The sequence below is a fragment of the Indicator indicator genome, chromosome 21 (assembly GCF_027791375.1).
Source record: "Indicator indicator isolate 239-I01 chromosome 21, UM_Iind_1.1, whole genome shotgun sequence".
Taxonomy (NCBI): domain Eukaryota; kingdom Metazoa; phylum Chordata; class Aves; order Piciformes; family Indicatoridae; genus Indicator; species Indicator indicator.
The window spans coordinates 3,424,450-3,451,978 of NC_072030.1; the positions used below are offsets into that span (position 1 = coordinate 3,424,450).

General features: G+C 46.9%; 1 protein-coding gene across 1 annotated transcript in view; it reads left to right on the plus strand.

Annotated features, from left to right (window-relative positions):
• The window catches only part of BRSK2 (BR serine/threonine kinase 2), a 387,342-nt gene that overhangs the window by 335,060 nt on the left and 24,753 nt on the right, over window positions 1-27,529 (plus strand). Inside the window, exons 12-16 of the mRNA XM_054390340.1 lie at window positions 605-755; window positions 14,850-14,910; window positions 19,280-19,487; window positions 20,551-20,599; window positions 26,817-26,940. Coding sequence (XP_054246315.1) covers window positions 605-755; window positions 14,850-14,910; window positions 19,280-19,487; window positions 20,551-20,599; window positions 26,817-26,940 — 593 coding nt within the window. The remainder of the gene's footprint in view (window positions 1-604; window positions 756-14,849; window positions 14,911-19,279; window positions 19,488-20,550; window positions 20,600-26,816; window positions 26,941-27,529) is intronic.

The window sequence follows — 27,529 nt, forward strand, 5'->3', positions numbered from 1 at the left end:
CTCCGAGATAAATTTTTAGTGGCTCTCATTGGAGATTCAGCTCAGGTCAACAAGAAGGATGTTCAATTTGGCATGCTGAAGGCAGCAGGGAAAACCTGAAATCTCATCTTAAAGATGCAAAAGAAGGGGTATGTGTTCAGGGGAGGCTGCCACTCTGAGCTCAGTGTGTCCTCATGTCCCTGTGTCACGTTTAATCTCGCTAGCAGGGGCATCCAAAGCAAGCTCTAGTGGCTTGGGTACATAGCCAGGACCCCTGGATGGCTTCTTCTCCAGCTAACAGCTTGTGCTGGAGCCACACTGTCATCTTGGTGTGACTGGTACCAGCTTGGTAAGGTCATTTCTGCATGCCCTGCTGGAGCTGTACCTGTGCTCTCCAGCACTCCTGCATTCGGGGCAGTTAGCAGAGCTCCTTCTCTCTGTAGGTGGACTGCAACTTGTGTCTCAACTTCCAATTTGGAAGCCAGGGAGAGACTGCAAAGTTCATCTCCATCACAAAGATATCTGTGTCTGTAGGGGAGGTGTGAGAGTGGGATTGCTGAGAGAGGCTTTAAGCAGCCTGTGTGAGGTAAGGCAGAGCTGAATTCAGTGTTCTCTCTCCACCCAGATCCCCCCAGGAAGCGTGTGGACTCCCCAATGCTGAACAGGCATGGGAAGAGGCGGCCCGAGAGGAAGTCGATGGAGGTCCTGAGCGTGACGGACGGAGGCTCCCCAGTCCCTGCTCGCAGAGCGATTGAAATGGCACAGCATGGACAGAGGTGGGTCTCCCCTTCAGCCAGGACTCCTGCCTGCCTTGGGCTGCTGCCCCCTCTCATGTTACACGTCCAAAAGAGCCGTGGAGCCTTTCTGTTCACACCGGCACTCATCGCGACTTCCAAGCACACTGGCGACATGTCGTGGTGGCCAGGAGCTCTTGTGCAAGTGTCCACAGGTCCTGCCAGGGCATTAAGGGTCCTGGCCTCTTGCAGCTCTTGCCCAGGAAACCAGCGTGTCCTCTGGGCAAGACTCATCTCACCTCTTTTTAATTGTGGAGAACACAGGCATTCAGTCTGAGCTTGTGGTGCAGGCTGTCACGCCAGGCGGTGGGGACAGACGAGGCCTTTGGAAGGTCTCAGATACATCTGTCCTCTGTTCCAGCAATCTTAGATGGGAGAAATTGCCCTCTGGTTGTTCCTCTCTGTCTCCATAGCCGACACCAGGAATCCAGATGATTAGGTGCCTAGTTTTTGGACACTGGAAGTTAGATGAGGTGAGCCCCACTCTCCATGTCATCAGAACAGCTCAAATCTGCAAAGTCTTGCTCTAAAACGTGCTGTCAAAGTCAGCATGCACCTGACCCACAGAAATTCCCTGTCAACTGATGGAATATGTATAATTTTTCCTCTTTTCTATCAAAGAAAGTGCCAGTCTTGTGGAGAAACGGCAGAGGAAAATGGTGTCTCCTCAAGACAGGTTCCAGGAGAGTAAGTGAGCTGTAGAAGTTCACTTCTGTGAACCATGGAAGCTGCTTCCTCATTCCCTATGACCAGCCTAAGGGAAGCACGTGCATTTGGATTCTCCCAATCAATCAGTACATATGGATGACCATGCTGCTGTAACTTCTGTTTCAGCTGTATGACATATTTTCTATGGTCAGCTGTTAAGATCTGGCCCAAAGAGACTCTGCTGTGCCCAGAAACTCCCTTTTCTGACTGAGAACTGGAAGAAAAATGTGGAATAATTTCATGTCCTTTAGTATTGCTGTTACAGTTCTGTCTACTGTGAGGAAAAAGTGATGGGTTCCACAATCTGCTAGGACCTGTTTCAGACTGGAACTGTGCCCTTGAGATACACCTGCATTAGAGATCTTTTACAGTAGTGTAGGTTGGAAATTTGTCTTGGGTATGTGGTTTGCTTTGATGTGAGGTCTGGACGAAGGAAGTGTTGAGGACAGGGTGTGCTCAGTGTTCCTCACAGGCCTCAAAGTGATGAGGATGAACACAACCCTGACAAAGAGTTGCTCACTCCTGCTTCAGCTAGGAGTGTTTGGTCTGGTAGGTGCAAAGGCCTTGAGGCTCCCAGAGACAGACAGAGGTGAATCCCTTTCCCTCACCCACTCTCCAGCTGGGCACAGTACGTGTCCAACTGGGCAGAAGAAACCAGAGGTGTTACATTGATCCCAAAGCTTTCTGAGAGCTGAAACCTTTTCTTCCAGCTCTCAGCTTTGACTTGAGATTCAAAAGTCTGAAGAGGCAAAGCTGTGTCTTGCTATCCAAAGTACTTCTTTTGCTGTTGTCTTACTCAATTCTCCTCCTGAGGAAACAATTGAAGGTTTGAGATGAGAGCAGAGCAGAGGCATACCCAGGCCACATATCAGCAAAGAAGGGCTTTGGCTTAAGAAGGAAGCAAAACCTATCAGGCACAAAAGAGACACAGGGCAAGGCATACCACAGCACAGGGCTGGACATAAAGGTGTGATGAAGGGTGGAGAAAGGGATGTAAACCCACCCTGAGTGATGGTGATGGGCTTGGTAGTGCTTGTTTTGGAAGGGGTTAAGGGGAAGATGTTCTTTCACTCCATGTGTGAGCTTCCATAATTCATACCATCCACATCCACAATGACAATGGCACAGTTTGTGTTGCTGGCAGCACAGTGGCTGATAACATGAATTGGCTTCATTAAGGAGCACCACTGCATGGGGACTGTCTGGGGAGGATGCATTGCTGATGGGGCACCATCTGTCAGAGCAGGCAGTGACAAAATGACAAGTGCCCTCCACCAGGAGCGGGGGATTTTTGATGGCTAGTTGCATATTCCAGTCTGTCAGACGACCCACTGGCAATGGATTTTGCAGCAGGAGGGCTTAGATCCACCTCTGGGTGGCTGCTTTTTTTAAGAATGACAGTTTTTTGGTCTCAGCTGAGCTTTTCAGTGCTTTTATCCTACAATGCTAAGAAGACAGGGAGGTGGACCATGGAAAGAGGTGATTCTCCCCCTCTACTCTGCTCTGGTGAGACCCTACCTGGAGTACTGCATCCAGTTCTGGAGCCCCTATTGCAGGAAGGATCTGGACATGTTGGAATGTGTCCAGAGAAGAGCCACAAGGGTGAGGAGGGATGGAGGGCTGCTCTCCTATGGGGACAGAGAGTTGGGGTTGTCCAGTCTGGAGAAGAGAAGGCTCTGTGAAGACCTTCTGGTGGCCTTCCAGTATCTGAAGGAGACTGTGAGAAAGCTGGGGAGGGACTTTTTGGGGTGTCAGAGAGTGATAGGACTGGGGGGAATGAAAAAAAAAACTAGAAATGGGTAGATTCAGATTGGATGTTAGGAAGAAATTCTTCCCCATGAGGGTGGTGAGACACTGGAACAGGCTTCCCAGGGAGGTGGTGGAAGCCTCATCCCTGGAGGTTTTTAAGGCCAGGCTGGATGTGGCTGTGAGCAACCTGCTGTGGTGTGAGGTGTCCCTGCCCATGGCAGGGGGTTTGGAACTGGATGATCCTTGAGGTCCCTTCCAACCCTGACAATTCTATGATTCTGTTTAGGCAAAGATGACTTGTGTAGCCATGTGGAGACACAGAGCTCTTTCCTGAGCTGTCAGAAAGCTCTAACCAGTGAGCAGAGCACACCCATGTGTCTTGTAATTTAGTCCTATTGTCCTCCTCCCTAGTAGTAAAGAGATGCTTGCTTGCATAAAGGGGATTTGTGTTACAGCCTCTGCTTGATGTGTCTGTGTGAACAGCTGTGCTTTTGGTAACTGTGTGGGGACCCTACAAGTGTCTGATCTTAGCTTGTTTAAATCTTTTATTTGAAGTTGGAAACTTGGCAGCCTTCAACCCTATAGGCTGAGGAAGTATTAAATGAAAAAGAGTCCTTTGGTGACTTAGTTTTTGGGTAATGGAGGAGGGGAACTCAGCACGAAGGCTGCTGGGTGAGCTCACAGCCTCCTTGAAATGCTTGTGCTGACCTTTCCAAGTGCTCTCCATGTGGATCTTGGTACATGGCAAAGTTAGCATGCAGGAACACCAACCACCCTAAAAGTGGTGACTAAGTTTGGATAATTCTTGTTTTTCCCTGCTAGCTGTCAATTAAACAGGTTGATAATTGCATTGAAATTGCTTCAGCTGTTGTGGTATCCACACCTCTCAGACTATCTGGTATTTCATTGAAATATCAAAAGAAAAGAGGTTAGCTTAACACCAGCTAATTTGTCCCTTGTGCCAAAATCACAGAGACTAGGAAGAATTCCATGGAAGCTAGAGTCCCTTGGGGGTGTGCCAGAAATTTTCAGCAGCTCTGCTGCGAGAGTCCAAAAGCTGTTCTAAAATGGGCTTCATGAACTATTCATTTTCTTCTGGTTGTTGAAGTGGATAGCTTGCATGAAAGATCAGCTAAAAGATCAGCTAGTGTTAGGGAGCAGTGTTCTGTGAAACAGCAGAGCAGATCACCAGTGAAACCCATTACAGAAGCTGCCCTTTTAGCCAAGCACAGGGAATTCTGCCTCTCAGCTTCAGGGGTTCAGGCCCAAGAAGGACATTTCTCTATCCAGTGAGTACAGGGAAGAGAGTTGAGAGTAAGTGGTAATGGACCCTACAAAACAGAATACCAAATGGATTCCTGTGCCTCTAAGAGGCTCTGTGGCCTGGTTTTGACCTTCTCCCAGATTGTGCTTAAGGGATGAGGTCTTCTAGAAAAGACTTTGCAGTCCTAGATTGTGCTTAAGTGGTGAGGTATTCTAGAAAATTCCAAGTAATGACTGCTTTGCAATTGGTGCCTTCAGGCATGTTCTGTTTTCCCTCCCCATTGTGACCAAGTAGATGGTGCCTGGGGTTTCACTTGGATAAAGGAGAGCAGGGTTTATGAGTATGCATGGGGGAAGCCATCCTAGACCTCAGAAGTTACTGTGAGATAATGAACTTCAGCACTGGGTAGGCTTGAACTGTAGCTGGAAAGCAAAAGAAAGGTTTTCTCAGAGCATTGCTTAAAAAGGGGAGGAGGGGTTGGGGGGCTGGGTGTCCAGCATTGCTTCAGGTGTCTCTCTTTTATCAATGTCCACACTAGTAACTCTGTTTTCTCGCTTTGTTCCTGCCATAGTAAAACAATGTTCAGTAAAAGCCTGGATATCTCTGAAGCCAATCCCAAATTCAACAAAGAAGAAAGGTATAAACACTGACAATATGTTCCTCTCCTCTACCTCACTGCTGAGACCTTAAAGATGCAGTACTTACCTTCTTCATGTGTGGACTTGGCTCTTCTCTCTCTAGAGAAACCAAGAGGGTGGGATATTTACAGCCCCACACTGCAGCTATTTTTGTACAGTTCCATTCATTTGAGGCTCCCCCAATGCAGCCTGGCACTGTACCAATGTTTTCCCCACTAAAATTTCATCCTCCTGCTGCTTCTGGTTCAGTTCTGTCACAGGTGAGCCTGCTAAAGGTACTTTGGGAAGGATCAGAATATAAAACCCTAGGGAAGCCCAGAGTGCTCCTCTCCCAGAGCTAGAAACAGCAGCACAAACTGAGTCAGTGACAACAGAGGTAGGAAACTGTAGAAATCCCACCAAACTGAACAAAATCTGAAGTGCCTGTAGGGAAGAGCCAAACTCCTTCAGGCTGCCCTGCCTGCACCAGAGGACACAGAGAAGAAGCTGATTGAAGACAGAGTGTTTGGAGGACAATTCCAATCTAACAGATCAAGTGACAGATGATGAAGGACAAAAAGCTGTGAAGAGAGGCACAATGAAAGATGTGCAGGCCACCAGATTGAGGGAGTAGACTCCTGTGGGTTTTTTTTAAAAAACTTTTTAATTAAAAACCTTTTGGGAAGGTTTTTAGTGGAAATTCTGTTCCTAAAATTTCCATCTCAGAAGAAGAGAAATTTTCTCATAAGCTGCATTGCAGTGAGTAATTCTTCATCAAAAGTTTTATACACTTAGGACAAACTCTTAGCTCACCCAAAGGTTAGGAGTGTTCCATGTGGTTCAAAAAGGGGGGTTCCTTAAAGGGACTTCTGGATTTGGCAAACCATTCTTCTTTCCATTTCTCCTTTTAATAGAAAACCTTGTGAAGGGACAGCCCCTGTTTGGCCTTTTGGAGGCTGAGGCAGTCCTTTGTGGGCAGTGGTTCAAGCCCTCAACCCACCACAGTGAAGAACATTGTGCTTCTGCAGGGGAGCTTGTGCCTCACAGGGGGTGTAAAGCACCCCCTTAAAGATGCCACGATAGGAACAAGTGTTCAACCCAAACAGTTAGAAACCTCTGAGTTCACAGCCATGAAGAAGCAGTGGTCATACAGTCTTTACTGGCTGGGCTTTCCTGCACTGTTGCTATAGCCATGGACATCCCTGTTCCTCTCTCTGATTCCCCTTATGTATAAGTTCTGTTCTTGAACATTTGCACTTCTTGCCTTAAAAGTTAGTCTGAAACGACTCTGGAGATCAGCTGTTCTACAGAGATCAAAGTCAGGTCCAGTAGGAAAAGTGCAGAAATCCTTTTAACAGGAGAAGGGTCCTTCAGCAGACGCTCCCAGCACCATTTGTTGTCCATGTGTCCTTCTCCAGCAGCTTCCAAAGCTGTGTTAGAAGGAGAGGAAATGGCTCTTCAGGAGCTGCTGGGAGTTTCTTAAGTAGACATGGGCACGTCGTGTTCCCTCCCAGCTTTGCAGAGTACAGGTGCATGAGGGTCACCCAGGGTCCTTCTCACTGAAGGACCAGGCTGGATTTTGGAGGATCACATCCTCTAAGGTCTCACCACCCTCCCACTTCAAAGAATTAGGATGAAGGACCTCAGTGGTGGGAAAGCAAGAGGACCTGCATTCTGCATCTGTGCAGAGTCACATGAAGGGGAGGGATAGGCAGCAAAGAGAACCCCAGCAAAGTGGGGCCAGCCAATCACGGTGGCCATGAAATTTTTGGCCGGCGTTTAATTATCCAACTTTATGATGTCTTTTTTTAAAGGAATACTGCATCTTTAAGGGTCCCTTCCCTCTAGATGCACATGGTTGTCTTAGTAGCTGAGGCCACTGTCCCTTTCTTTTTCTTTTTTTTTTTTGTTTCTGACTTTCACCCCCCCTCACCCCTCCCCTCTTTCAGTGCTTCTCTTCTTCTGTATCTGGGTTGCTGCAGCTCCGTAGTTCACTCGCTTCAGTATTGTAGGGAATGCACATGTCTGCGCTTCTGGGTCTATTGTGTCCTGGGATTGTTCATTTTTATTATTTTCTTTCCTTTCAAACCTCATTTCCCTTTTCCTTTTCCCCCTATTGTCAATTTGCTTTCCGTTCTCTTTGTTAACCTCTTCAGTGCCTTCCCTGCCGGGAAAATGACTTGAAAGAGAAATGAGTCCACCTTCTTGCACCCATTCTGTTGGCATTTGGATACTCTGCATGTGTGGATATGGGTGTGCTTCCTGCATCAAAACATACTACACACACCTCCCAAGATACAATGGGGGTCAATTTGCTCTTCTCAGTTACTTCACTGTAGCTAGATTCTTACAGGTACAGCTGAGGACAGTGTTTGTCCCTGCATAGATACAACTAGATGTGTATGTATATATATATATATATATATATATATATATATATATGTATATATATATATAAAATATATAAATTAGATCTTACCTAAATTTGCACTCCAGGCCCAAAAAAAAAAAAAAGATGGAAAAGATGGAGTGTCACTCAAACACACAAGAAAGTTCTTGCTGGAATGCTTCTTTCCACTTCTCTACCAACAACCACTTTTCCTTTCCATTCTGAGCCTGTTTTGACTGTTCTCAAAGCTGCCTTGCCTTGCCCAGCCCCAGCGTTTGCAATGTTGATGTAACCAGAAGCATGGCTGGTTGCACCGAGCAGTAAACTGTGAAATCTACTGGGCATGTATTAAATTTGGCATTTCTGGTGGTGACCCTCTTGTGGAGAATGGATTTTCCTCACTCAGCCAGAGGTAGCTCTGGCAGCTTGGGAGCCTGTTACTGAAAATGGAGAGAATTGAGAGAGGGAAAGAGAGAGAGAGGGAAAAAAAAGAAAAAGAAAAAGAAATTAAAAAGTGCTGCATCCCACCTGAAAAGAATTTGGCTAAATGACACCAGATTTTTGTTTATTTCTAATCTTATCTCTGTTAATGTGAGAAGGTGGTGACAGCTTCCTGGGTTTACTTACGTGCTCCTCCTGAAAACTTCACAGCCTGACTGTTCTTTTTTGATTTTGAATGCTTTGGTTAGCAGTGAAAAATTAAGAATACTGAAGTCTTTGATTGTCACTAGGCTTCAAAGTCAATGTGCCAGAGATTCAGTCTGCTTTTAGAGCTGCTGCTTCAGACTCTTTTCAGCACAGCATTGATTTATTCTCCATTCACATTGGAAAGATTTTCTTTGCAACCTTTAAGACCCAGAGACTGAATTTATTTTAAATGAAAAATGAGATCCTGGAGCACAAGATGGCATCCACGGAGATAAGTGCTGGGTTGCTGAGCTGGTATGTTCTAGCTGATCTGAATGCCTGACTGTAAGACCATCATGACTAATAAGCCAGTATCAAAGCAGATTCACAGCTTGAGCTACAATCTTGTACCCTGGGCTCCCAAGCTGGCTCAGAAATGCATGCTTTAATAACCAATATGTTTCACAGTTCATTCGTGGCAAAAAAAAAGAAAACAGATTTAAAAAAAAAAAGTCCTTCTTACCAGGCCAGCTTGGGGGACAGAGGGACACTGCACCAAGCAAAGTGGGGGCAAAAAGAACTATTTCCTTGATAACACCCTGCTCTAACTGTGCCTTACATAAGAGGCAGAAAAGAAATGCAGCATGAAGTGTGAACCCCATTGCTCTGCTGACTGCTTTAATTGGGATTTGGCTGGGAAGGGGCTGGGGTTTGTTTTGGGTTTTTTTTTTTTTACAGTCTTAGTACATCCCTCTCCATATTCCCCAGTGCCAAAGTTGGATGTGTCTGCCATATTGTGAGCAGAACAAAAGTGCTTTTCTGGTCATTGAACCTGTCCCCCTCATGTTCCTGGGCTCTGAAGATGTAGGCACCAGTGGCAATAATGATGACCATTCAGTTCTCCGAACAGTATTTCACTCTGCTTTTCCTACTCTTCTCTCCACCTGCCTCCACATCCCTCTCTCTTTCCTTCTCTCTCTCTCTCTCTTCCTTTCCCTTTCCGAGGATGGCGAGTGCTGATCCGTTGGGGTAAGCTCTAGTTTTGGATTCTTCCTGTTGCGGGTCCTGTTGTATCTTGTAGAGAAACTTTTCCTTTACACTTTACCAGTGCAATGCAGGCTGATACCCTTCAGGGAATGAGACTTTACAACAGGGAGAGAGAGAGAGAGAGAGAGAGGTGGGAAGAAGCATTTTTGGTGCTTTTGTGTGTGTTTGTGTTGCTTTTGTGTTGGGAGTCACACTCCATAGAATTTACTTTTAGGTTCTTTTTTGTTCTCCTCTTTGTGTTTCAATGTCTGTGGGCACAGGGAACTATCCTCAGGCAGCAGGCAGGTACCATGGGCCTCTCTTCTTTGTTTTGTATCCATTTGGTACCCTCCAGTTAATTTTGATCCTATTTTTTTTCTTCTTCTTCTTTCTTTCTTTCTTTTTTTCTGGTGTTTTTTTGTCTGTTTGTTTGCTTGGTTTGGTTTGGTTTGGTTTGGGTTTGGTTCGGTTTGGGTTTGGTTCGGGTTTTTTGTTTCTTAAGATGAAGTTGAATCCCATCCATGTTATTAACAAAAAATGCTGAGTATTCCCTCTCTTTTTAGTCAGTGTTTTCTTCAGAGGTGAACAGATGGCCCTAGAGACAGATATATCTTCACAGCTCTTTTTTTTTCCCCAATAAAGAGGATATAGGTACAAGTAGGAATGCAGTCACGCTTCAAATTAAAGTTCCATTTATAAATAATTAACAGAAGGAGAAGATTTTATTAAAGAAATGATTTAGTAAAGCCTTGTCATAGATCACTACAGACTTATGCATAAGCAACAGCTTATGGAGAGGGTACCTATCGAGCAAGCTAATTAGCACCAGCAACATTTACTTCTCATGTTTGTAGCGTGCTTTAATATTTATTAATTCTTTCTAAACCATTTCTAAGTGGAACTTTAGCATAATTAGCCAGGGAAGGAAGGTGGTGCTGTTCAGTATCACCCTCTGCATGCACTGAAAGAAAGAAGAGGTCTTACCAACACCTGTGCTCGTTGTAAGGCTTCGTCTTACAAGTGATTATCACCAGGAGTAGACCTTCTGACTTAAGCATAACTATTCCCAGTGAGAGCTGTTAGGGTTAGTATTGTTTGCCTGGTTGGGACTAGTAAGACAGTGGAGCACCAAAGGTATTAATTCTCTTCATGTTCCCTAGATAGGGATCAAGGAAGCTCAGTTTGTGTCTTTGGGACACCCCAGAGTGGTTGTGAGGAGATGTGACACATAGTGCCTGACTGCTCACCATATTCGTTCAGGGCACGTCTCATACCCTGTGTTGGTTTGATCTGAGTGAGCAAGCAAAGAGGAGTATCAAATTCCATCCAACTGATGCTTGAAGCAAATAAGAGGCTGGCTGGATATTGTGGGAATGACTTTCAAAACTAGACAATGGAATCACACCAATTGAAACTTTCGAAGGCATTGCACCCAGGGACACAAGTCTGATGCATTTCTGCACGCTGCATGCATGCTGCTGGCTCCCCTGCTTGCAAGCATGGCTCGAGCTAAGAGGCTGTGTTCAGCATCCTGGTAAACCTCTGCTGGGAAAGCAAGTTGTGCTGGGACTGCAACGAGGTACCGACTCCCCCTGGATTGTGACAGAAATTTCTGTGAGATGGTGAAGCAAAGATGAAGCAAATGCTAAATCTGACCCAAGTGCTGGCTGTGAAGCCCTTGTGCTGCCCTGGTGTGTGCTGGCAGATGCACTGTTCACAGCACCTGGTCATGAATGTGGGGGAAGGGCTGTGTGGAGGTGCTGTGTGTGTAGTGCAGTCACCAGGTCAGCTGAGCTTTTCCTTCTTGTGTTTCTCTCTGCCTGCACCTCAGCAGTGTGAGGCTTCAGCCCTTCACCTCTTACAGCTCTCCAGAAATTCTGCAGTTTTCTGAAACCAGCTGGAAACTGGATTCCAGCTCAGTTTCACCAGTAAGACACCACTGGTCTGACCTGAACTGGGACTTGCATGGCTTCCCTTTGACAGCAGCTGGCTACAATGAGTAAAAAAATTACTTTAAAAGAGCAGACCTCTTAACTTTGACACTCTGAAGTGTTAATCATCACATCTACAAACTACAGCCCACACTTGCACATTTGGGTTCCGTCCTTGGCCTCTCTCTTTCACAGCTCAGACATCTCCAGATGATTGTCTGTGGGATGGGAGGAACAGCCTGCAATGGTCCCAGTGCCCACCTTATGTTCAAAATCCCCTCTACATCTTCTCCCTCCTAAACCTTAGGTCTAGCTCCCTTGTGGGTTTTAATTCCTCCTTCCAGGCTTGGAAAAGCAACTGTGTCACTTTGGAAGGGACTGAAGAGTCTCTTCTTGGGTCTCTAAATGTGGCAGTTGTGTTTGAGGGGATGCTCTTTATCTGAGCCATGCATTCACTTTTCTGATGGTATTTTCTACAACTTTTTGATGGCTTTCACTGAGTTAGTGCCCAGGCACACAGGATGCAAAACAGAGCAAAATGAGTCACACACAATGTTTGTGGTCTCCTAGATTGCTGCAGTTAGTATGAAGTTATTGGAATAATTACAGATTTAATACTTCCAATGACCTTTATAATGCCTGGAGAGGACTTCTAGGAGGTTACTCACTTACAGATATTTTCCCACTAGCTAACCTTAGTTCATAGCCATAGAGATAAGATGATGACATGTTTTTCTCCCTTTCCCACACATAAGATCACCCAGGGTATGCCATAGTGATGTGCTGCCTGTAGGGCCTCATACTTCCATTTTCTGGTGAGAGGAGTAAAAAATGGAAATTCTCTGTCCTTTCATCACAGCATTTCAGCCCAATGCAACTTTTTCATCCCTTCCTTTGGGCTCTGCCCCAGTTCTGTCCACCTGACTCTGAGATACAGGAGCAGTGAATGTGGGTTGGTCTTTTGCAAACTGAATTCTAGCCTTTTCCAGTTCAGCTGATCCTGATGGGAGGGACAAATCAGCCATTGTTGCTCATTAGTAGGCCTGTACTGGAGTACAGAACCTGCTGGGTTTTTATAGCCAGCTTGGGAGCTACATTCCATCTGTAAATGTAATTTTGGGGAGGTTTATCAAATTGAAGAAGAGACCAGCAAGATCTCCCCAGTCTGGCTGTCATACCCCATACCAGCACTCTGGTAAAGGGGAGAAGTGTTGAAAATGTCCATCTCTCCTTTCACCCCAGCACTTAAAATTAACCCAGGATTCTTTATGCTCTTTCCACTGCTCCTATATACAATTTCCAGTGTGGACAAACTAGAACTCGCTGTAGGGCTGACTTCTCTCCTTACCTGTTGTGCATGTCAAGCAGCAGCAGAAATCCAGCTTGTTCAATAGCAGTCATGTGGATACTGAATGCATTTCCCAGAGGATTTCACACTAACTCTCTCTTCTGTCCCCTACCTCAGGCTCCTAGGCTGGATGAAAACTCAGTACACAACACCTTTCGTTCAAATATTGCTTCCCATAAGGAAGTGGGAGTTGGGAGGTGGGGAGGCTGGTGGATTTTGCCCTCTGTGCTTGTGCTGGTTTTTGTGAAATATAAGAGGCACTGGGGTTGGGAGGGGAGAGTTCAGGACTGGGAACACCCAATTGCACAAGGAAATAGCAGATGGGAAGTTTGAATCAAGTATCCTGGAATTCAGGTGAGTGGCAGGGAGAATGTTCCCACCATGATTAAGAGTTGGTGAGAACATCTCCTAGTGGGAGTTTAACTCCTAAAGAGGTGTTTAACTGCAGCTCAGTGCCTTCCACATTTGTCCAAGATAAGCTGTAGGCTCCTCTTGTCATTTATGGTTTGGAAGAAGCTTTTCCTGATGACTCATACAAGGAAGATTTTTAACTGCATGGACTTCCCATATGCACTACACATCTGTGTTGAACTCAGCTCCTTCAGTTCTAGGAGAGGCACATAAAATAGCCTTTCAAAAGTGGAGCAGATGCTTCTCCCTTTCAGATTTCTTGGCATGAACCCTTATGATCTTGATGGTACAAATTTAGCTTTAATTTAGTGCAGAAGAATGGCAAGACTGAGCTTCTACTTTTTGACTGCTGCACTGCGATGGGCAGGCTGTAGCAGGTACAAGGAAGAACCTAAATGAGGACTTTCAGTATACAAGGGGTGTCCCAGATTTTCCTGCTGCAAATTTTAGATTTAATACAGGGAAAAAAAGCATGCTGAGACTGGGCATCTGGGTTTCACCTACTTCCTGTGAGTGGCAAACTGCAATGAGATACAAAGGAAAGCCTTAGGGAGTAGTTTCTACAAAGAGGATACAGAGAGAGCAGCACCTGCCATCGTGTTCAGTTGTAGCTCACTCTCTCCTCTTTTGCAGTTCACATCTCTTTTAATAATTCTCCTACTCAAACAGATGTAGCAATAGATGTCTGGGAGACCAGTTTAGAAACTGGCATGGTTTGGTTTTATTCTTCCACAACCGTAGAAGATAGTTTATGGTCTAAATTTGATTCCTATTCTCTCATGTATAAACGGAGATTATCTGTGCCCTGTGTCAACTGCAAATACACACAGACACATCCACACACACCTGCACCCTGCTTTCCAAGCATCTGCAGGATTTCACCTTCTCCTGTTTGTTACTTGAAGGCAATCATTGCTTTCATGACTCCTGACAGGTAAAGCATTGGTAGGTTTGCTGCAGTCATGTTGCATGGTGGTGGTTGAACAATGAGGTTCTTAGCCAAGCCCTCTCCCATGAAATGTTGTCTTCAAGATGACTTTCTTTGGACTCAAAAAGGACATAAAGCTGCTGCCTCTGGGGCTTACTCATTCACAGTCATATGGAGGCTTGCTTGTTTTTTTTTCCTTCTGACAGCTTCTGCAGCTGAAATGTTTGTGGGTTTGGCCTGTCTGCCCTTTCAGCACGTTTCACATGGCACATTTGTTTGTTTTGTTGTCCTACCGCTGTTATTTTTCATAGGTGGCCTTTGCTGGAGAGCATAAGAGGGTTGCAGTATAGGTGGCCTTGTCAGCATGTAGAAGGACACTTTATCCTCTCTTGGCTGGCCTCATTTCAGGGAGCCTGGGTTGGGACCTTGGTATTAGTTAAGTCACCACCACCACCAGAACTCATTGTCCATAGGGAAGACCTGGCTTGTTTAATGCCACAGTAGGAAAGCTTACTGGAGAACAGAGATGTGAAATCCTTCAGTGAGGAGCTGGAAAGGGTTGAGCCAATGTCAGCTTTGATTTCCATGGGAAGTCATCACAGAGGGAACATTTGTGTCTGGGTCAGGGAGACTTGGGGTTTTTCTTAACATCTGGCAGAATCCCCCTACCTTTGTGTCTCGTGCACATGGTGCTGTTCTATCACAGAGAAGGTCTCGTTCTGTGTCCACCAGAAGAGAATTCTCAGCACCAACATGACTTTCTTGACAGTCCTCAGAAGAGTTCAGCTTGCACAAGTCAGATGTAGGGCCTTGCATGTGCCACAGAGACCACAAAGAAGGTAGCCACTCCCTTAATGAAAAGGGATTGTAGCATCCTCCCTGAGCAACAGCAGCTCTTTGGTGTGAGGGTGGGACAGCTGAAAAGAGTGACAGTAGTGAAAGGAAAGAGTCCTGTGCTTTTCCAGTGACAGCCTCCCTCCTCCTCCTCACTTCATGCCTGTGCCTGTGGTGGCTGATGTTCCAGGCTAGTACCTGTCCAAGTTTTCTGAAGGCTCTTTTCCTTGTTGTGTCCATTCAGGTCTCGGTCAATCAGCGGAGCATCGTCTGGGCTCTCCACCAGTCCTCTCAGCAGTCCAAGGGTAAGTGGTGTTGCTTCAAGATCTGTTGGTCCAGTTCACTCACACATGCTTGATGCTTTTCAACATCTGCTGCTGCAGATCTGTGGCTCTTAGCTGGATGTTTTGGTTTTCCTTGGCAGCTGGGAAACTTCCATGGGTGGTGAGGGAAATGTTCTTTACAAATGCAAGCAGAGAGAATTTCACCAACATGTTCCCTGCACTGTTAGCAGTGCACATGGAATAACATTGCCATGACTAAACACTGCCATACCCAGCTGTGGTCTGGTTACAGCGTGGTTTCAGACCAAACCTCAGGAGTCATTTCACAGTGACCTTCAATCAGGTCACAGCAGAGCACCAAACCATGCTGGTTACACCCAGCTGCATTCTGTTGGCTTCATAATAGCCTCTATTATAAAGTCGGAGAAAATACATTGGACAAATCTGAGGGGTAGCAAAGTTAAAAGGAAAGTCAGAAGCTGACTAAGAGGAGAAGACTCCCAAATTCTATAAATAAGGTGCATTCACATGTCCTTAGTCAATGTACTGTCAACTATCTACCAATGATCAAGGACTTCAACCACTCAGCTACAAAACATGCAGCTGTTTGTTGTGCGTGATAGTACCTCTGTTGCAAAGGTTTCCCCTCCTTGGTAACTTCTTTAGGGCTAAGAGTGAGTCATTCCCAGTACCTGATAAGGTCAGAATAGTCACTTCAGGACTGCAGACCTTACAGAGGTCTAGCCCCCATCAGGAAGTCTGTAGGGCTGTGGCAGTCCATGGTAGCTCACTGTCTGGCCCAGGGTCTTGGGAGGATTTCTACATGCTTTTGATGACTTCATGAGAAGATGCCATCCCCCAGTGGACATGGATATACTCCATGTGTTAGGGTTAGGATGCACCTATGGATCTAAGCTATATGAAGATATAACTTCAGTTTTCCAAGAATTTAAGAGTGTAATTGCCCAGTAACATCATGAGTGATTCTTATACATAAAGACACGCTGTTGGGTGTTAGTTTAGAGGTTACTAAAGCCTCCAACTTCTTGCTTGATTAAGCTATTTTCTGAAGCCTGTTGTGGCTTCCCATCAGTCATTACCCTGCTTTTCAAGTGGCATAACCATGTTTACGGTCTCCTCTGTGTCTTCAACGTGCCAGGAACCAGTGAAGATCCATTTCCTTAATGTGAACTGGAGCTCCTGGATGGCAGTGGAACACAGCAGAGGGCTGAGAACTTTTATGCCACTGCAGAATATACTGAGAAAAGAGCATGGAAAGAGTTTGGTGCACAAAATAAGCACCCGGTGGAAATCTAATCTTGATCTCATTAACTGATCTCATGGGATCAATTTCTGACACCTCAGTAGGACTACATCAAAGACTAAAGATGACAAGATCTGTTCCAGAGTTGCTGTATCTTACTGTTACTACTTAATAGGCAGTTGATTAAATAGTCTTCAAAGGGTTTTAGCACCAGCAGATCATAATGCTGTTAAGGCAGGTCAAATTTGAGGCTTAAAAGGAAATGTTGGAATAAAATTCATTTTTATTTGAAGCATCCTTACCTTCTAATAGCACCTGAGATTATTGACAGGAAACCCACGTTTAAAAGCAAATGCACATTTTACTCTAAGTGCTGCTCAGGTTCAGTTCTGTGAGGAATTGAATTGTGACAGAGTGCTTCAGTCTCACAAGATCTTGCTAGTGGTGTTCCCTAGTTAAATATCAAGACCAAGTCCTAATCTTGGTCTTAATTTCATTATTTAAAATGTATTAACTAATGGTGCCCCTTCAGAGTCTGAATGGCTTTAAGTGGGAGCTGAAGTTGACTTCATTTCTTTCAAGTTTGTTTCTCAAACCATCACACAGATAAGACACAAAAGTCACAAGGAGGCTTTTGCAGTCAGCAGTTGTTGGCTTTTCACCATTGGTGTTCTTTGGTTAATTTGGTGTCCACATGGTTAATAACTGCTGATGGTGACTTCCAGAAATTCACCACTTCCCTCAGCTTTTCCCCTTGCTTTCTCAGTCCAGAATTTACCATCAGTTCAGACTTCAGATTAATTTTACAATCCTCACAAGAATACAAATATTTTGATTTTCCTTTCATTTGCATGGCCCAATCCTGAATTCTTCAAAGTTAGCTGCAAAACTTGGATGCAAACCAGTTCAGGAATTAAGTCCTAAATGCATTTCTGCCTCTTTTTGCCAGCACAGTGCTGCTATATCTAAGCCAGAAAGTAAACTCCTGCTTCCCTAGGACTGAGATTGGAGGCATGGTTACATGGACATGGGGTGTCTGGACAGTTTTGATTACAGCTCTAAGGTGTTAAGAGTGGCCCATAATAATAAACAAGCAAGCAAACAAACAAACAAATAGATAAATAAAATTAAAATTATAAATAATTTGTAATAGGTGATAATTGATAGAAACCAGAATCCACACATGGACCAAAACTAAAGACCTCAAATGATGATTTCTAGTTTTACCCTTCTGCCAGTACTTGTAATCTAAGGTGTTAACAGCGATGTTTTGTAAGGAGATTTCTTTTGGTTCAAATGTGATTTTTTTTTTTTTAGCTTGCTAATACCCCTTCAAAAGGCTTCTATCCTCCTAAGTCTGTGTATTGGTGTTTGCTGTCGACATACAAATGGTTTCCCAAAAGGCCTCTAACATGTAAATGTTCTTGTTTGGGAAAAAAAAAAAACAATTCATAATCCCCTTTTGGTAACTCAGTGATGGATTATGAACTTTGGTTGTCTTTTTAAACTGTGTCTTACAAACGGCTCCCCCCCACCCTCCTACCCCTCCAGAGAACTGGGACTCGGTGGCAAATGTTGCTGTGACTTTATGACAGAAATTCCGAGTATCCAGCTGCCCTTCCATGCCATGAGGGATGTTGCAGGAGAAGCATAAAGTCTGATGGGAAGTCCCCATCTCTTCCCAGCCAAACAAATTTGCCAGGCCTCACCGAAGCTTTTGCCATAGCTGTTTACAACTCACCCACCCACCCGAGTCCCTCTTTGTCTTGTGGTGGTTTGTGCTCCGAAGCTCCCAAGTGAATGCTCTCAATGGTTTCACCTCCAGGCCAGAGGGGGAGAGCCAGGTGCCCACCTGGCATCACTCTCCCTTTGCCCCTCTTTCAAAGGGGGGCAGGCTGTGCATTAGCCAGGGCCAGGGGTGAAGGGGAAGGTAAGAGGTTCTGAGCGGTGTGAGCATCGGTGTCTGTTTCACACACACCTCTCTGGGGGTCTCATCTCCCTGCTGGGTCCGCAGAGGGGCACTCGGAGCTGAAAGAGGTGGTCCCATTCTTGGCACATCTCAATTTGTCTGTGGCTTGAGTGGTTCTTCTTCCCCTTCCTCACCTCCCCACAGCATCGTGCTTCTCTCACTGCAGGGCAATCAGAACAATCCCAGAGAGATGGCATTTCTCTCTTCCTTTGGTTTTTTTTTTTGGTTACTTTCTTTGCTTTTGTTGGTTGGTCATTCTTTGGTGGTTTTGGTAGTTTAGTTTATTTTTTTCCGGTTCCTTTTCGGTTTGTTTTTTTTTGTTTGTTTTTTTCTTTTCTTTTCACTTTTCCTTCATTTTCCTTTTCTTTCTGTTGTTTTCCTTTGCTGACACGTGGTTGGTTAATATGATGAAGCCTGTTATGACACTGTTGTTCTTGCTGCTGCCGCTGCTGCTGTTGTTATTATGCTGTGTTCCCAGCTAACTGCATGTCTTTTGTTTTTTTTGTTTGTTTTTTCATTTGTTTGTTCGTGGTTTGTTGTTTTTTTTTTTTGTTTGTTTCTTTGCAAAATCCCTCCCCCCCCACCCTTTCCACTCTCCCCTCCTTTCACCTCCATCTCTCATGTGTCCTCGTGACATGGTGCATCTTTGTGACTGGGATGGATTTGGTTCTGGCTTTCCTTTCTCTGCTCGCCCGCTCTGTGCGTGCCTCACTGTTGTTGCTGTGCATGGACACTCCGCGTCTGTCTCGTAGCCTATCAGAAAGTTCTTCATCCCCCCTCAGACCTCCGACCTCCCTTTCTCTCCCCGACCCCAAGTCTCCTTGGACCCTGACACTTGTAGGAACGCCTCCAGGCCTGGACATGTGCTCCAACCAAAGCCAGCACTTCAGCCCAACCCAAAGACGCAGACTTTGCCATCCAAGAGCAAATTGGCCGAAAAACCACTCCAGTCTACTAAATCCAACCCTCTGCCCACCAGCAATGCCAGCGCCCCCTCCTCCCAGCACAGCCCTGTGCAGCACGCCCAGGGCCGCTCGCCCGCCGCCGGCTTTAACCCGCAGCTGGCCGTTCCTAAAGTGCAGACCAACCCTATGTCTCCTGTTAGATTGCTCCCTTCTAGTACTGACCCGAGCACCAAATCTATCCCCATCATACAGGTCACCCCTCACCCCTCTCCAAGGGGAAGTCCCCTCCCTACCCCCAAGGGGACACCTGTCCATACGCCAAAGGAGAGCCCAGCAGGCACACCCAACCCAACACCACCATCCAGCCCCAGCATTGGAGGAATGCCATGGAGGACACGGCTCAACTCAATCAAGAATAGTTTCCTGGGGTCTCCTCGCTTCCATCGCCGGAAATTGCAAGGTGAGTACTCGCCCAGACCTCCGGGATGGCTCTGGTCTGGGCAGGAGCCGAGTGGCAAGTCTCTGCCTCTCTGTGGCTCTGCAGATTTTGTGTACTGAGGGCTGAGTATTGGTACTGAAAATGAGGATGATAGCTTCAGCCAGCCCTAACCCGAGGCCCGTGTGAGCAGGCTCTGCCTCACCAGCTCCAGCAGCATCTCCTGAGCCCTCTTCACACCCTGGCCATGCCGCTTTAATTGTCTCTGTTGTGGATCTTAGAACAAAAGAAATCTTCAGCTTCTCCACTCCTTTTGCCAACAGACTCAGGGCTCTGCCATTTCCCCTCTGGCTGTGCTCTGCTGCCTCTCCACAGCCAGGGGCTGAGCCTTCTGCTGAAAGAACTGGCCGGTGGCAACAGCCTGAATTTGTCCTTCTGATGCACAGCCTGTTTGATCTTGGTTGATTCTTTTTTTTACCTGCTTTGGTAATTCGTGTAAAAGTCTCCTTTATACAATCAGTGGTTTGATATCTGCTGGCCTCTTTCAGTTTTTGGAGTCTCTAGAGTGTTGAGATGTGCAAAATTTTCTTCTTCAGGCTCCAGGTGGCTTTTTGTGTTCAGGCAAAGGGCACCCAAAGTCACCTGCTTTATCCTCAGATGTCAGCAGCAGCCAGGGGTTTTACAGGGATCCCGTGGGAAAGGAGGACTACAGCCATGGAAGCATTGGGTTTTGAACTGTGATGGCCAGGGACCACCTGAGGTGGTCAGAGAACTGCAGAGCATTGCAGCAGTGACTGAGCTGCATCCTACTGGGCTCTGAAGCAGGACTGGCATGGTGGTTGGGTCCGAACCAGGAAGCACTGAAGCCAGTGCAGGATCACATCCTGGTTTAAGGAAGGGTAGGGTGAGCCTTGACATGCAGCACTTGATTAGTGATCTGGAGACATGTCCAATGTTCAAGTGTCAGGACTGGTTGCAGAGGCAACACTGGAGTCATTTCAGTGGGATATATGGAGAAAATGGAAGGTGTGCTGGCTGACTCATCTGTTTCTCTTCTCCTTCTCTTTGGCTGTGCGTGCATGGGCAGTACCTACTCCAGAGGAGATGTCTAATTTAACCCCAGAATCATCCCCAGAGTAAGTAATTTGCCAGGACACTACCTTTTTCCCACCACATACCAATGTCATTTCCTTGCCTGACTGTTGCAGAGTGACTGACTGCTGTTGGTCAGTATCTGACTGTAACCTGTTGTGCAGGGAGTGGGCCAGAGGTGTGAAATGGCTCTGATAAGGACCCTGGGTAAAATCTATACCTTGGTAATAGCAATGGGGTCAACAGGTGATGAAGCAGTCTCCCAGGAACCACCTCATTTCCTTGTGGCTTGCTGAATTTAGAATCATAGAATGGTTTGGGTTGGAAGGGATCTTCATAGGTCATTTAGTCCAACCCCTCTGCAGTAAGCAGGGACATCCTCCCCTAGATCAGGTTGCCCAGACCTTTGTCAGGCCTGACCTTGAATACCTCCAGTGATGGGGCCTCAACCACCTCCCTGGGCAACCTGTTCCAGTGTTTCCCCACTCTCATGGTGCAGAACTTGTTCCTGACAGCCAATCCAAATTAGCTCTTCTCTAGTTTGAAACCATTGCCCCTCATCCTATCACCACAGGCCTTTGGAAACAGTCTCTCTGCAGCCTTCTTATAGCCCCTTCAGGTACTAGAAGGCTGCTCTGAGGTCTCCCTGGAGCCTTCTCTTCTCCAGGCTGAACACCCCCAGCTCCCTCAGCCTGCCATTTCCTGGGTTTGTAACATGTTGGTCTCTTCTCCCTAGTAACAAGGGATAAGATGAGAGGAAATGTCTCGAGTTGCACCAGGGGAGGTTTAGGTTGGGCATTAGAAGAAACTTCTTCACTGAAAGGGTTCTCAAACATTGGAACAGGCTCCCCAGGGAAGTGGTTGAATCCCCATCCCTGGAGATGTTGAAAATAGGCAGAGATGTGGTGCTGAGGGACATGGTTCAGCACCAGACTTGGTAGAGTTAGATAACAGTTGGGCTCCATGACCTTAAAGCTCTTTCCCAACCCAGACTGTTCTATGATTTTATGTTCCTTCTGTCTTCTTTCACTTTGGTGTCAAGTAGATCACTGCTGGGGAGCAGGGATGACGTTCAGTGGCTTAGACTGGCACTAACTCTGCCCTGCAAAGTCTCCCTCTTGTACAGGAGGGTTTGCATCCTGAGGCTAGCACACCGAAGCCTCTGCTAAGAGAATTCAGAGGGATCTCTGGCTGCAGTAGTGAGCGCTGTGTTAATCCCAGGCAGCAGCACTGGGCCATGCAGAAGCTGTTTCATATTCAGCAGGCTCCTTCCTCAAAGTCAGGGTACATTTCACCCATTTCACTGCACAAATCTGCGTCACTGCACGGAGGGTTTGGAAGCCCCTGCCAGGGAGAGCTGCTCCAAACACTTCCTTGTACAGGCATCAGATGCCAAATGATTCCTTTTTATTTTCACAGCTTGTGTTTGTGCACCCAGTGCCCATAGACTTCCCCTGCCAACCAAGGCAGTTTGGCCTTTTGTCAGGAGACTCATGTGAAATATTCATGAGCTGGAGATGGAAGTTTGGGGCCCAAAATTTTGTAATTTGAAACAGTGGTATTGCCTTAAAAGCTTTCCTCAGAGCTGGCATTCATGTGGGGTAAGATGGGCACTCTATGTCTAACTCTGCAGACTGGAGAGCTGCAGGCTTCAGGTGAGGGAGGAGTAGGGAGTAGTAAATCCTGGAAGAAAAACGGAGTAAATTGTGTTTTCAACACTGTGGGGCATGAGGGGCATGAGATCGAGGAGCATGAGAGAATTTCCTTAAATGAACACATCCTCTTCAAAGAATAGAGGACACTCTCATCCCAAATGGGTTTTAAGGCCATTAAAACAGAAGACCTGCAGAATTAAATTTCTCCTCTCCTCTCCTCTCCTCTCCTCTCCTCTCCTCTCCTCTCCTCTCCTCTCCTCTCCTCTCCTCTCCTCTCCTCTCCTCTCCTCTCCTCTCCTCTCCTCTCCTCTCCTCTCCTCTCCTCTCCTCTCCTCTCCTCTCCTCTCCTCTCCTCTCCTCTCCTCTCCTCTCCCCTCCTCTCCTCTCCTCTCCTCTCCTCTCCTCTCCTCTCCTCTCCTCTCCTCTCCTCTCCTCTCCTCTCCTCTCCTCTCCTCTCCTCTCCTCTCCCCTCCCCTCCCCTCCCCTCCCCTCCCCCCTCCCCTTCCCCTCCCCTCCCCTCCCCCCTCCCCTTCCCTCCCCTCTCCTCTCCCCTCTCCCCTCCCCGCTCCCTTCCCTCTCCCCTCCCCGCTCCCTTCCCTCCCCTCTCTCTTCCCTTCCCTCCCCTCCCCTCTCCCTTTCCTCCCCTCTCCCTTCCCTTCCCTTCCCTTCCCTTCCCTTCCCTTCCCTTCCCTTCCCTTCCCTTCCCTTCCCTTCCCTTCCCTTCCCTTCCCTTCCCTTCCCTTCCCTTCCCTTCCCTTCCCTTCCCTTCCCTTCCCTTCCCTTCCCTTCCCTTCCCTTCCCTTCCCTTCCCTCCTCATTGCTGTATGCTGCTTCCCACTCTCTTTCAAAGCTGGGATGGAGATGTAGTGCCTGTCATTGGAGGCAGTTTGGATGCAAGTCAAAGCCTAAGACCCTTTTTTTCTTTTCCTGAATAATTGTCAAATTAATGAGTTCAGTTGGGCTGCACCCTGCAGTAAACATAATAAAAGTCATAAAAAGTAATGAACTGGGCTATATGTTACCCATAGATGTCTTGTTGCTCAGTGCCCACTCCCACAAGTCTGATTTTTGTCCAGTGTTTCCTTCCTTTCTGTAGGGAATAAGATCTCCTCCTCGAGAGCTGCACTGACCTGGTGTGTTGAGCAATAAATACCTGTCCTTGCTCTGCTGCAGCCATTCATTTAACAAAGCTGGTGATTAGGTGTGACACTGTGCCATGCCTGGGTAATGCTCTGCTCTTGGCTGTGGAAAAAAAATCCTACCCAGTGTGTTAGGGATGACATTTAAAGAGACATAGCTCCAGCTGCTTGACTCCTGCAAAGCTCCATTTGCTGGAGCGTGTCCAGAGAAGGGCCATGAGGATGAGCAAAGGGCTGGAGCTCCTCTCCTATGAGCACAGATTGAGAGAGTTGGGGCTGTTCAGTCTGGAGAAGAGAAGGCTCCAAGGTGACCTTCTGGTGGCCTTCCATATCTGAAGGGGACTACAAGAAAGCTGGGGAGGGACTTTTTAGGGTGTCAGGTAAGGATAGGATGAGGGGGAATGGAACAAAACTAGAAGTGGGTAGATTCAGATTAGATGTTAGGAAGAAATTCTTCCCCATGAGGGTGGTGAGAGACTGGCACAGGTTGCCCAGGGAGGTGGTGGAAGCCTCATCCCTGGAGGTTTTTGCAGCCAGGCTGGATGTGGCTGTGAGCAACCTGCTGTGGTGTGAGGTGTCCCTGCCCATGGCAGGGGGGTTGGAACTGGATGATCCTTGAGGTCCCTCCCAACCCTGACAATTCTGTGATTCTGTGAGTAGAAGTCCTGTTATTGATGCCTAGCAGGTAAACCCCTGGAGCTTACAAATCCATGCACTCAGGGACAGATAGAGGAGACAGTGAGGCTCTGCACAAAGCAGATGTTCCAAAAGTAATAAAAGGCACAACATTACAACACTGAGACATTCAGTGGGCAGTAAGAAAGCTCCAGCCTCCATTTTCATGCTAATCTATTTGCTTCCCCAATCAACTGGAGAATCAACTGATGAGATTCCCTAGAGTCACCTGCCCATCCTCCCCAGCACATCTCCTATCTCCTTCCTCCTTAGGTTTGCCATCACCAGAGAAGATTGTCCATTTTAAGTACATTTTTTCTTTCTTACAGGGTGATCTTGTGCAATGCTAGAGAATCCCATGCAGGGTGCCCAGGATCATTGATCCATACCCATTTTACCCCAAGTCAGCAGCACTAAACAGCCTCTAAGAGGAGGGAAATTTTTATTGTGTTGTTTTTTTACTGCAAAGCTGCCCTCTCTTCTTCAGTGGACCTACTGCTCCCTAGGTGCATGAAAACAGCTCCTTCTGCCTGCCTTTGAGGGGGAGAGGCAGTGCATGTGTGCTGTGTCTTGATTCTGATCATTCCAGACATGGGACACTGGCATGTATTCCATCTCCTGTGACACCAGGAGAATCATGTAGTGAGTTCCAGTGACTTGCAGGCTGGAGCACAGCCCAGGCTGCAGTGAGTCTTCCTGAGCTGGCGTTACTGGTGATAGCCATGCCAGAGAGATGAGCCCAGCTGGGGACTCCAGACTTAAGTTTCCAAGCTGAACAGGAGAGAACCTCCTGATGCTCTGGAGCCCTTTGAACCTGTGCTTATGGATATCTATAAATGAAGGGCCAACAAAGCCATTAATGTTAATGCAGCATGAAAAGCCATATTTTAACACAGCAGACCTGCAATTCAACGTGAGAGCTTTTCCCAGACCCAGCTTCCCTGCATGACATACACTGGGCCCCAGGAGTCCCTCTAGCCAAGGTCCCAGCCTTGGCCAACCAACTGCTTTAGATGGATAACCAGGTGCTAATTTACTAATGAGCACAGAGCCTTTGCATGCAGGGAGCTCTAGCCCCAGCTCTCCAGGGGCTGGTGGAGTTGTTGTGGTGTGCCTGAGACACATGAGCTAATTAGCATGTAATTTCCTTTCACACTCTGGCCCTGGCTCCTTAACGACCCATTGAAAGGACCCTTTGTGCTCTGCTCTGGCTCACTGGCTTCTTTGCAGCTGCCTGTGAATATTTTCAGGAGTGACCTTTTTCCAGCTCACTTCAGTGGAGGTGGGGGGCACTGGTTTGCCCAGTTGCAAGAAAGTGCTTTGGTACTCTCAGTTTTGGTTGCCTGCAATAAGTAGAAGCCAAAGATTCTTAGGTCAGGCTTTCTCCTGAGTGCATTAAATGGGCAGTGGGATGGCAGTGGTGTGATTCATGGAGCACTCTGGAAGGGGATGCTGCTCAGATCATGCTTTGTTCTTCATCCTGAAGGTCTAGACTTCAAATTAGTTTCCTAGTTTGCTCCTCTCAATCGTAGTCTCTGCCCTTCCCCATTCTGTCTGAGTCTTTGCTGCAGAAAGTGAGTCTGCTGATACCTCTCTCCAGCTGTTCATTGCTTGGATGTGAAGCTGATGTGTAGTAATCCCTTTGAAAGATGGCTTTCCTTGTCTGGAGATGTCTTCATGAGTGGTGAATGTCTGCCAAAACAAGCCAGATCCTGTTGCCTGCCACACCACAAACTGGACTTGCCCCACAGTCTCTTGGTGCAGGTCTTTTGATTTCTGGCATTTTGCTGCTAAGATCTGGCTGATTTTAGTGGGATTTTCCCTCAGTTTAGCAATTCTTTGGCTGTATCTCCTGGCTGTCAACATCTCTCCCCTCAAAAGCACCCATCAGAGATGCTACCTTCATGTTCTGGGTAGTGTCCCCCAATAACATTCATAGCCCTGCCTTTTAACTTTAGCCTGTTTGAAAGGGCTGTCAACAAAGTGCATTGAGGTGGTGGAACGCTAAACACAATCAAACATTTGCTGATAAGATCAGTATGAAAAAACAGAGCAATTTCATGTCATGATTAAAGGAACTGGGAAGCTGGACTGCTGTCAGTGGAGAGCTGTTCTGTGGTTTGTGTGGTGTTGATACCTCCTCTCCTAGTACTGAAAATTCATTCCTCGTTGTAAAGTACTCATTATAAAGACATCCTGAATGGGACAGTCTTGGTCCTCCCCCTCTGCCTGAGAGTGGATTCCACTCACTGACACATTGGGAGGTCGGTGGCTTGCCTTAAAAAAAATCAGGTCCTGTGACTGTCCTGTCAGCCCAACAGGACATCTTCAGAGAAGGAACTTTCCAAGTCCTACAACACCAAGAGGGTTGAAATTGGGTGGGAAGGAACTTAAAGCCCTGTGTTAGCAACACCCAGATGTTGTCATGAGAAATGAGAGGTCCCTAGAGACAAACCAGGAATGTGTCCCCTGGCTTATATGCACTTCCTATCCACAGTATTAACTGCTCCATTGGCTCAGCCAAAAGAGTTACCTTTGGTCCTGGTTGTTCATGGTTGGTGAGATGTGTTGCCAGGCTAACAGGGTATGGTCCATGGTTTTAACAGTTGTCACCAAGTGAAATGTTGTTCTGATGTTCTCTCACCCTGTTTGCCACTCACTATTAGTCATGATATCACATCTAGAGTGTTACCAAAACGTCCTTAGGTGTTTTTAAGTATTTTTTTCTAGCTGGGGCATGTAAGAAAGAATGCTCAGTACTCTAAACCATCTCTTTCTTTTCATCACTCCAGGCTTGCCAAAAAATCCTGGTTTGGTAACTTCATCAACTTGGAGAAAGAAGAACAGATTTTTGTGGTCATTAAGGACAAACCACTAAGCTCCATCAAGGCTGATATTGTCCACGCTTTCCTCTCGGTAAGTCACCCCAGCTGCCTCCTGGAGGCATTGCTCACTGCTCAGCTCCAGGGCTTCTTCTGCCATGTGCCACCGGGCAGAGCCTCTGCTCCTTCACACCCATCCTCTGTGGATTGAATTCATGTGGCCCATTGCTCACTGCTCAGCTCCAGGGCTTCTTGTGCCATGTGCCACCGGGCAGAGCCTCTGCTCCTTCACACCCATCCTCTGTGGATTGAATTCATGTGGCCCATTGCTCACTGCTCAGCTCCAGGGCTTCTTGTGCCATGTGCCACCGGGCAGAGCCTCTGCTCCTTCACACCCATCCTCTGTGGATTGAATTCATGTGGCCCATTGCTCACTGCTCAGCTCCAGGGCTTCTTGTGCCATGTGCCACCGGGCAGAGCCTCTGCTCCTTCACACCCATCCTCTGTGGATTGAATTCATGTGGCCCATTGCTCACTGCTCAGCTCCAGGGCTTCTTGTGTCATGTGCCACCGGGCAGAGCCTCTGCTCCTTCACACCCATCCTCTGTGGTTGAATTCATGTGGCCCATTGCTCACTGCTCAGCTCCAGGGCTTCTTGTGTCATGTGCCACTGGGCAGAGCCT